At 39.1% G+C, this 11,486-nt stretch overlaps 1 protein-coding gene across 1 annotated transcript; it reads right to left on the bottom strand.

Annotated features, from left to right (window-relative positions):
* Nucleotides 1-319: 319 nt before the first annotated feature.
* LOC134565993 (vomeronasal type-2 receptor 26-like) lies at nucleotides 320-1,143 on the bottom strand. The gene is made up of 2 exons (XM_063425705.1): nucleotides 1,109-1,143; nucleotides 320-1,073 (listed from the first exon to the last, which is right to left on the bottom strand). Exons 1-2 carry the CDS (start codon nucleotides 1,141-1,143, stop codon nucleotides 320-322), a joined length of 789 nt encoding a protein of 262 aa, XP_063281775.1.
* Between the last annotated feature and the right edge of the window lie 10,343 nt (nucleotides 1,144-11,486).

The raw sequence follows: 11,486 nt of genomic DNA on the forward strand, positions 1-11,486 counted from the left end.
CTCCAGACATTGTAGATTACAGTAAACAAACTTTAGAAATTGCAGTCTGGATGGGTACATTTGGTATACATACTTTTGTAAACAAACCTGATGGAGATTTCATTAATTGAGCAATGATGACAGGGCTGCAAGCAATTATACTGTACAATATATTGCATCATATTGCAACTTTACGCAGGTTTTGTTATCTGCACAAAAAACAACAACATTTTGACAAAAATGTTGAGATACACTGTTGAGTGCACATTCATTGTATTTCTAAACTACTCGCTATATTTGTTTCTGTTCCTTGATTAACTATGCCAATGAAATTGATATCTCATTTAAATGTATATGTATTATCTTTGTCCAATAGATATCTTTTGGTATTCATCTCAGGTTTTATCAGTAATATATAACTTTTAGGAAGAAATATACAGACTAACAAGCCAGCACTAGAAGTTAATATGGCAAATATCTCTACAGACACCATGTATTTTCCTTTTGCACCTAGGTAGGCTGGGATCATTGCAATCCACACACTACAGAACACCAGCATGCTGAAGGTGATGTACTTGGCCTCATTAAAACTGTCTGGCAATGTCCTGGCAAAATAAGCAATATTAAAATTAACAGCTGCCAGAACCCCCATATAGCCCAGAACTGAGTAGAAGGCAATGACTGAGCCTTCGTTACATTGAATGATGATAGTTTCAGGGTAAGAGTGCATGTCCAGTTCTTGAAAAGGAGGGGAAATGCACAACCAAAGAATATTAATCAGAATTTGGACAGATGAGCATATCAGAACTACGATATTAGACACTTTGACCCCAACCCACATTCTCCATGAGCTTCCTGGTTTAGTAGCTTTAAAAGCGATGCAAACCATGATAGTTTTGCCCAGTACAGAAGATACAGCTACTGAGAAGATGATCCCAAAAATGGTTTGACGCAGCATGCAGGTTATATCCACAGGACGACCGAGAAACAGAAACACACAGAGGAAGCTTAGCATGAGAGAGACCAGGAGGACGAAGCTGAGATTCCGGTTATTCGCTCTGACAATGGGAGTCTCCCAGAATATAATGAATATTCTTAATATGAAGACAACTATGAGTGAAAATAATACAGAGATAGAAGAGAAAATTGAAGTAATGTTATCATTTTCATATGACAGAAAGTCATAATTTTTGGGAATGCACTTTGTTTTATTCTCATTTGGCCATTCATTGTCAGGACATGTTTGGCAGTTATCACTGTCTGTAATAGAACAAAACAAAAACATTAAACGTAATTAGCAATATTTGTTAATATAATTTTGATTTACATAAATATGCAATTCTATCAAAGTAAGCAGTTTATCTAACCATGCTTTAGTAGGGATAAGATGGTATTTGCATTGCTTTGCTATCAAGAAAATGATATAAAACAACATGATGAATACTGAATAATGAAACACAAAACAAAAGATGTGAATGCCATAACATCACTTGAATCATATAATAACCATTTTATAATATTACCAGAACTGGTACCTCTTTGAGGAGATATATAGTATTGCATATTAACTCTTTCACTACCAAACAATTGGCAATAAAAATATTCCAAGTATTTTGGGTGTCCTGGAGGCAATGTTCAAAAGGATTTTTTCATTACAATATGAAGAGGGATGTCTTTGTACTTGTAGGCCAGAAAAAATGTCTGACACCATCCACCTGCCAATAGTAGTAGATAAAACATTTCCCCCTGAAGGAATAACAAACAGGCTTGATGATTTCCTAGAAAGACCAAGGCATCATTGAAAAATTATTCGGCACCTGACAAGATTCAATTTATTCAGGAATCTAATTTATTCAAGAGCAGGAAGGGCTAAGGTGGAAAGGAGATACCAGTTTTGGTCTGAAATCAGGAACAGTTTGTACAATCTTTGCTTTATTTTTAAAGGATATATTTTGGAAACTCTGCTTTGTAAGTTAACATGTTTCTCCATTTTTTCCAATTCTTCTAACTGTATCATTAAGAGGTAACACAGATCATCTTTTACATAAACTGGAAACGTGTTGACTAGTAGTAGATTCTATAGGAATTGAGTCCTCCATATTAAGAGTATTCATTATCATGGAGATAAAGGAGTCTAGTCTATGTTTTTACAATGTAGCCCTTCTTGTATTTGACCTTCTTTCTCCTCATATGACTGCTTTGTCTGATGACATTTCTGGCCAAGCTCTGTGGTAGTTGTAGGTCTTTTATGAGTATGTCTCCTTGAGACATTTGGCTACTGTCTGTTTAATAAAAGCCAATCTATCATGAGATAAGGTTTAAGGACTTGCTGCTTACTAGATACACCCTCTACTCATCCTGTTTACTGGCAAAGCAGGTTCTGTGCATGTCTCTCATCAGATGAATTGAAGTGAAATAGGCATAAGTTCTCCATCACTTTAGATGCCTTTTTTGTATATGTAATATACATGGTGGACAAAAATGTAAATATATTTGACTCACCTTTCTTCTCTAGAGTGCAATCTATTACTAGAAGTTGCACAAGATGCCTTTGGGGGAAGACTGGGCAGCTGGGGTTGAATATAGGGAAGAAAACTTTAAACATCTAGAAGAACTAGAGTACTGTAACGTGTGGTTCCAAGAAACAACCTGAACTACTTAGAGGATATATAGAAAACCCAAAAATCTTTACACATCCCAGTCAGACATTTAAACCCAGCATTCCACCTTCAGAGGCTTTACATTTCACATAGCTGAGAGGTCCATTGATAGCGAACGTTTACAGCAATATATTAACCGATTGCTAAGGGTATTCTGAATATGAAAGCACATTATTTAATGGAAAATGTGATTTTGAATTTTTTTTGGGGGGGAGGAGGCAGAACCAAATGCTGCCCTGGCCAGTTACCACCTTTTCATAGAGATTCATTGAATCAATGCATCTCTATGAGAAAAGTTCAACCTTCTTGGGAAACAAAGGAGACAGAATTATGTATCTAAATGTTCTATCACAAGTCACAGAGATGCACTCGGACAATGCATTTGCTGGGATATTGGGAAAGAGATAAATACAAACATCAGCAAAATGGAGCTATCAACAGAGACCCATGAAGAACATTGGTGGAAACAGCACCAGAAAATGTCTGCCTCCAGCTATTCTTGAAACCTAATGAAAATAATGTAACCTCCTTACAGCACTGCAGACATCTAATTAAAACTGATCTATCTGGGAAAGAAAAAAGTAAATAGCAGATAAAGAACAGGAAACTTACCATTTGTAAGTTGAGTGGAGCATTTACATACAATTATATTTATGTATAAATAAATAAATATATATATACCTGTTACATTGGACATTTCTCCCTCTGAACATGGGACACAGTCATAGCAACACTTGTGATATCTTCCTCCAGGGGCCTTCCTGTATCCATGAGGACAAACGTCATTGCACCGTGCACTTGGCATCTGGTATAAAGGAAATACATGTTGAAGTATAACATTTTTAACTACTTATGATTATCAGAGTTAGTAACTACTCAGATCTAGTGTATTTCCTTATTTTTCTTTAGAGATCAGTATATATCAGACTTGGAAATTCATTTCAGACTGAACTGCAAATCCCTTGTATGAATCCATTATTTCTGTTTCTTTTTTAAAACCAGAAAAAGGATGTAGCGCTTTAGATACCGTAGTTACAAAATTCATAAATCACCTTTTTAGTTTTAGCATGGAGGCGAACACACTTAATTAGGAGGCGGACTTTTCTAATATATTCATTATATACAAGAACCTATAAAAAATAATTCAACATAGTGTAGATCATACACAATCAGGTAATCAATTTCAATTATAGTGTGTATACACTCACAAACGGAGAGCTATAGACCCAGCTCTGGTTTGAATCGTCTCCGGTCCGTTTAGGCGACCCACCCCTCTTGCCGGTATAGATCTTATTCCCTGGGGAAGATGAGAAATACAAACGATTGCGCAGTATTGGCCGTAGTATTTCTAGTGCAAAATAAACAATCCCAAGTGGGTACTGGGAGTCATACACTAATGACTCAATTCTTGGGTGTAGTGCAGATTAGGGACTGCACTCCCTTCTGTTCTGGACTCAAATTCACCCTTCAAACGTTATGATATATCTGAGTTTCGCTCCAAAGATAGGATTTAACCCCTTAATGACGAGTGACGGATGAGGTCCGTCACTCAGGGGATTGCCTTAACGACGAGTGACGGACCTCGTCCATCACCCGTTAAAATTAACCCCAGATCGCCGCAATCGTGGCGATCGCGGGGTTAATGGTGCTCCGGTCTGCCTCTATATTAGAGGCAGACCGGGAGCACTGGATCGGGCTGTCCCAGCACATGTGCCCGCTCTGACAGCATGTCAGAGCGAGCACATGTGCGGTGTATACTAACCTTCTGCCTCCCTGCACTTCCGGGTTCACTGTGAAGTGCAGGGAGACAGATCATCAGTGATCCTGCTCCCTTTAAAAAAATAAATAAAGTTTAATTAAAATCCCACCCCCCTTTACCCATTTTAATAAAAAATTAACCCCTTCCCTGCCAATTGATCACTGACTACAGAGATCAATTGGCAGGGATTGCATTTTACTATGATCTGATTTTTTTTTTTTAACCCCTGAGGGTTAATTCTTTTTTTTAACCCTCAGGGGTTACATTTATTTTATTAATTAATTTAAATATTTTAAAATTATAAATTTAGCTAGCTGGGGAGGGTGGAAGTTAGTGGGGAATTGGGGGATTTAGTGTTAGGCTAACTAGGGGTTAACGTTAAAAAAAAGTTTTAAAATAAGCTTTAAAAAGTTAAAAAATTAAGAAAAAAGTTGTAATAATGTTTAAGTAAAAAATAAAAAAATAAAAAAATAAAAAGCCTTTACCCAGTGCAAATAAAAAGTAACCCCTTCCCTGCCAGTCGATCACTGCCTACAGTGATCAAAATACAGATCACAGTATTATACTGTGATCTAATTTTTTTTTAACCCCTGACGATTAACTTTAATTTATTTTTTAACCTTCAGGGGTTACATTTAATTATACAATATTTAATTATTTAATTATACAATATTTAATTAACTAATTTAAATATTGTATAATATACTGCACCCCTGACACACAGAACCCTCACACATACACACACTGCAACCCTGACACTGACAGCAGCCACACACACACTGCACCCCTGACACTCACAGCACCCACACACACACTGCACCCCTGACACTCACACACACACTGCAACCCTGACAGCACCCACACACACACGCTGCACCCCTGACACTCACAGCACCCTCACTCACACACACACTGCACCCCTGACACTCACACACACACTGCAACCTTGACACTGACAGCACACACACACACACACACACACACACACACACTGCACCCCTGACACTCACAGCACCCTCACTCAAACACACTGCAACCCTGACACTGACAGCACCCACACACACACACACTGCACCCCTGACACTCACAGCACCCTCACTCACACACACACTGCACCCCTGACACTCACAGCACCCTCACTCACACACACTGCACCCCTGACACTCACAACACACACACTACACCCCTGACACTCACAACACACACACACACACACACACACAGACACTGCACCCCTGACACTCCCAGCACACACACACACTGCACCCCTGACTCTCACAGCACACACACACTGCACCCCTGACACTCACAGCACCCTCACTCACACATACACACACTGCACCCCTGACACTGACAGCACCCACACACACTGCACCCCTGACACTCACAGCACCCTCACACATACACACACTGCAACCCTGACACTGACCGCACCCACTCACATACACTGCACCCCTGACACTCACAACACGCACACTGCACCCGACACTCACAGCACACACACACATATACTGCACCCCTGACTCTCACAGCACACACACACACACTGCATCCCTGACACTCACAGCACACACACACACACTGCACCCTCACTCACACACACTTTACCCCTGACACTCACAGCACCCTCACACACACACACACACACACTGCACCCCTGACACTCACAGCACCCTCACACACACACACACTGCACCCCTGAAACTCACAGCTTCCTCACACGCACATAGCACCCTCACGCAAACACAGCACCCACTCACACACATAGCACACTCACGGAAACACAGCACCCACTCACACACATAGCACCCTCATGCAAATACAGCACCCACTCACACACAGCACACACATATTTATGTACTCAGCAGACATAGCTGAGCAACATATGAAGTATTATACAGTGGTAGTACACATAAGGTTTGCAACATATACTGTGCAAACTCACTTTGTGTGTCAAAAAGGCAGAAAAAACGCTTATTACCACTACACCTGGTACTAGCTAGCGGAAAAATGATCCCACGCTAAGGTTCAAAATATGCCTTTTGAAATACCCTGGGGTGTCTACTTTAAGAAATGGTATACCTTTGTGGGGTAGTTTGAATTTAAAACCTGCAAAGATGCTTGGAAATTGCACATAGGCCCAGCATCAAAATTCAAAGTTCGGTAAAAACTGATATGGCTTGGTCTCCTATATGGCACTGTAGCTTCACGAAATAGTGCCAAAGACATTCATTGGGGGTGTCCTTTACTCAGAAGACTTAGCTGAGCATAATTTGGGGGGTTTGAACTTAGTGGCATTTATGAAATATACAAAATGCCCAGCAAAAATGCAATCCGTATGTAAAAAATGCACAATTTTTTTTTTACCACATACTTTGGCATATATTGGTGAAATAATGGGGGCATGTTAAGGTACAATATGCACCTTATGAGATACCCTGGAGTGTCTACTTTTACAAATGGTAGGCCTTTGTGGTTTTTTTTTGAACAGACAAACTACTATAATACCCCAAATGGAAGCATAGGCTCATTAAATCCGTCTCTCAAAATTCAACTGTGAATACTGAAAAGGACAGGTCTCCTATATGGCACTGTAGCTTTACAAAATCGTGCCAAAGACATACAATGGGGGTGTCATTTTACTCAGCAGATGTAACTGAACACAAAATAAAACTTTGTACAGGAATAGCACACACCAACTTTACAAAATACACATGATAAGTTCTTTGTTATAAGTTTGTGTGCCAAAACCCCCAAAAAACACAATTTTACTCCAATATTTAGCAGAGGTTGGCGGTGAAATGGCTACGTAGAAAGTGTCAACAACCTTAGGTAAATAGCCTGTGGTATCTACTTTATATAAATATATACTTTTGTGTGGCAATTTTGTTTTCTTTTATGGCTATTAAGCTTACAAGACAAACATACCAAATTCTAAAATCGCTCCACATTAAAAGTTTATTTTACTCCTTAACCTGCACTAATTGTGCACACATTATTATTGCAAAAACTGTAATTAAAAATTAAAATTTCTCATTTGTTTTGCATTTTTCTGTATTTTTTTATAATAAATAAGCATGTATATATATATATATATATATATATATATATATATATATATATATATACAATAAATACACAAGATCCAGCGCACTCGCCTATCTACTAAACAGCAACTTCAATGTTGACAGATTATTAGTTTGTAAAAGTTTTTTTTAAAAACACCTAATCTAGGCAAAAAAATGGGGATTTAGTTACATTATATGATCATACATTGCATAAGCCTGCCACAACGTCAATGTACCCCATCTTTGGCAGGTCCTACTCTCACAGTCTAATGTCTGCTCTTATGAGATTAACCACTTACTTGGGAAAAAATTCCATCTGAGGCTCTCTGCAGTACAAGGCTAAATAGGGACCTGAGATGAGGCACCTGTAACAGGGAGGGGTGCAAAACCAAGGAGTTGGCTAGACTCCCAAATATATATAGGAAACATGGGGGGATGGTTGCACTCACCTAAACATGCTTAAATGGGGTGCTGCTGGGGGCCATATTATACAATAAATACACAAGATCCAGCGCACTCGCCTATCTACTAAACAGCAACTTCAATGTTGACAGATTATTAGTTTGTAAAAGTTTTTTTTAAAAACACCTAATCTAGGCAAAAAAATGGGGATTTAGTTACATTATATGATCATACATTGCATAAGCCTGCCACAACGTCAATGTACCCCATCTTTGGCAGGTCCTACTCTCACAGTCTAATGTCTGCTCTTATGAGATTAACCACTTACTTGGGAAAAAATTCCATCTGAGGCTCTCTGCAGTACAAGGCTAAATAGGGACCTGAGATGAGGCACCTGTAACAGGGAGGGGTGCAAAACCAAGGAGTTGGCTAGACTCCCAAATATATATAGGAAACATGGGGGGATGGTTGCACTCACCTAAACATGCTTAAATGGGGTGCTGCTGGGGGCCATATTATACAATAAATACACAAGATCCAGCGCACTCGCCTATCTACTAAACAGCAACTTCAATGTTGACAGATTATTAGTTTGTAAAAGTTTTTTTTTAAAAACACCTAATCTAGGCAAAAAAATGGGGATTTAGTTACATTATATGATCATACATTGCATAAGCCTGCCACAACGTCAATGTACCCCATCTTTGGCAGGTCCTACTCTCACAGTCTAATGTCTGCTCTTATGAGATTAACCACTTACTTGGGAAAAAATTCCATCTGAGGCTCTCTGCAGTACAAGGCTAAATAGGGACCTGAGATGAGGCACCTGTAACAGGGAGGGGTGCAAAACCAAGGAGTTGGCTAGACTCCCAAATATATATAGGAAACATGGGGGGATGGTTGCACTCACCTAAACATACTTAAATGGGGTGCTGCTGGGGGCCATATTATACAATAAATACACAAGATCCAGCGCACTCGCCTATCTACTAAACAGCAACTTCAATGTTGACAGATTATTAGTTTGTAAAAGTTTTTTTTAAAAACACCTAATCTAGGCAAAAAAATGGGGATTTAGTTACATTATATGATCATACATTGCATAAGCCTGCCACAACGTCAATGTACCCCATCTTTGGCAGGTCCTACTCTCACAGTCTAATGTCTGCTCTTATGAGATTAACCACTTACTTGGGAAAAAATTCCATCTGAGGCTCTCTGCAGTACAAGGCTAAATAGGGACCTGAGATGAGGCACCTGTAACAGGGAGGGGTGCAAAACCAAGGAGTTGGCTAGACTCCCAAATATATATAGGAAACATGGGGGGATGGTTGCACTCACCTAAACATGCTTAAATGGGGTGCTGCTGGGGGCCATATTATACAATAAATACACAAGATCCAGCGCACTCGCCTATCTACTAAACAGCAACTTCAATGTTGACAGATTATTAGTTTGTAAAAGTTTTTTTTTAAAAACACCTAATCTAGGCAAAAAAATGGGGATTTAGTTACATTATATGATCATACATTGCATAAGCCTGCCACAACGTCAATGTACCCCATCTTTGGCAGGTCCTACTCTCACAGTCTAATGTCTGCTCTTATGAGATTAACCACTTACTTGGGAAAAAATTCCATCTGAGGCTCTCTGCAGTACAAGGCTAAATAGGGACCTGAGATGAGGCACCTGTAGCAGGGAGGGGTGCACCCCTCCCTGTTACAGGTGCCTCATCTCAGGTCCCTATTTAGCCTTGTACTGCAGAGAGCCTCAGATGGAATTTTTTCCCAAGTAAGTGGTTAATCTCATAAGAGCAGACATTAGACTGTGAGAGTAGGACCTGCCAAAGATGGGGTACATTGACGTTGTGGCAGGCTTATGCAATGTATGATCATATAATGTAACTAAATCCCCATTTTTTTGCCTAGATTAGGTGTTTTTAAAAAAAACTTTTACAAACTAATAATCTGTCAACATTGAAGTTGCTGTTTAGTAGATAGGCGAGTGCGCTGGATCTTGTGTATTTATTGTATAATATGGCCCCCAGCAGCACCCCATTTAAGCATGTTTAGGTGAGTGCAACCATCCCCCCATGTTTCCTATATATATTTGGGAGTCTAGCCAACTCCTTGGTTTTGCACCCCTCCCTGTTACAGGTGCCTCATCTCAGGTCCCTATTTAGCCTTGTACTGCAGAGAGCCTCAGATGGAATTTTATCCCAAGTAAGTGGTTAATCTCATAAGAGCAGACATTAGACTGTGAGAGTAGGACCTGCCAAAGATGGGGTACATTGACGTTGTGGCAGGCTTATGCAATGTATGATCATATAATGTAACTAAATCCCCATTTTTTTGCCTAGATTAGGTGTTTTTAAAAAAAACTTTTACAAACTAATAATCTGTCAACATTGAAGTTGCTGTTTAGTAGATAGGCGAGTGCGCTGGATCTTGTGTATTTATTGTATAATATGGCCCCCAGCAGCACCCCATTTAAGCATGTTTAGGTGAGTGCAACCATCCCCCCATGTTTCCTATATATATTTGGGAGTCTAGCCAACTCCTTGGTTATGCACCCCTCCCTGTTACAGGTGCCTCATCTCAGGTCCCTATTTAGCCTTGTACTGCAGAGAGCCTCAGATGGAATTTTTTCCCAAGTAAGTGGTTAATCTCATAAGAGCAGACATTAGACTGTGAGAGTAGGACCTGCCAAAGATGGGGTACATTGACGTTGTGGCAGGCTTATGCAATGTATGATCATATAATGTAACTAAATCCCCATTTTTTTGCCTAGATTAGGTGTTTTTAAAAAAAACTTTTACAAACTAATAATCTGTCAACATTGAAGTTGCTGTTTAGTAGATAGGCGAGTGCGCTGGATCTTGTGTATTTATTGTATAATATGGCCCCCAGCAGCACCCCATTTAAGCATGTTTAGGTGAGTGCAACCATCCCCCCATGTTTCATATATATATATATATATATATATATATATATATATATATATATATATATCTATATATCTATATAAAACTGTCCAGACTCTGGCACTCAACCTCCAATGTTTACAATGCGACTTTACCCGGGTGCTTCCCAGCAAAATATAGACGAGAAAGGAGACAGGAGCACTCACTTGGATTTTCAAAAAAATTGTATTTCAATCAATCACCTCCACATCAACGTTTCGACCCTTCAGGGTCTTTATCAAGACTTTATAAAGACCCTGAAGGGTCGAAACGTTGATGTGGAGGTGATTGATTGAAATACAATTTTTTTGAAAATCCAAGTGAGTGCTCCTGTCTCCTTTCTCGTCTATATATATATATATATATATATATATATATATATATATATATATATATATATATATATATATATATATATATATATATATATATATATATATATATATATATATGTTACATCAAATTAAAGCCCTTTCTGTCCTTTAAAAAACTGTATATAATATGCGTCGGTGCAATAAATAAGTAAAATGCAAATTGCAGTTGAACGCAAACAGCAAAAAATGCCGCTGTCATTAAGTGAAAGACAAGCTTCTGAAGCTCTGTCCTTAACCCCTTCACGACGGGTGACGGACGAGGTCCGTCATCCAGGGGATACC

The sequence above is a fragment of the Pelobates fuscus genome, chromosome 6, assembly GCF_036172605.1.
Source record: "Pelobates fuscus isolate aPelFus1 chromosome 6, aPelFus1.pri, whole genome shotgun sequence".
In the NCBI taxonomy this organism is placed as follows: Eukaryota; Metazoa; Chordata; class Amphibia; order Anura; family Pelobatidae; genus Pelobates; species Pelobates fuscus.

What these genes read in the sequence shown, in the direction of transcription:
- LOC134565993 (XM_063425705.1), bottom strand. Translation starts at nt 1,143, where the DNA reads ATGATAACATTACTTCAATTTTCTCTTCTATCTCT. An exon ending in CAATTTTCTCTTCTATCTCT is followed by an intron (nt 1,074 to 1,108) that starts GTATTATTTTCA and finishes CTTCATATTAAG; the next exon opens with AATATTCATTATATTCTGGG.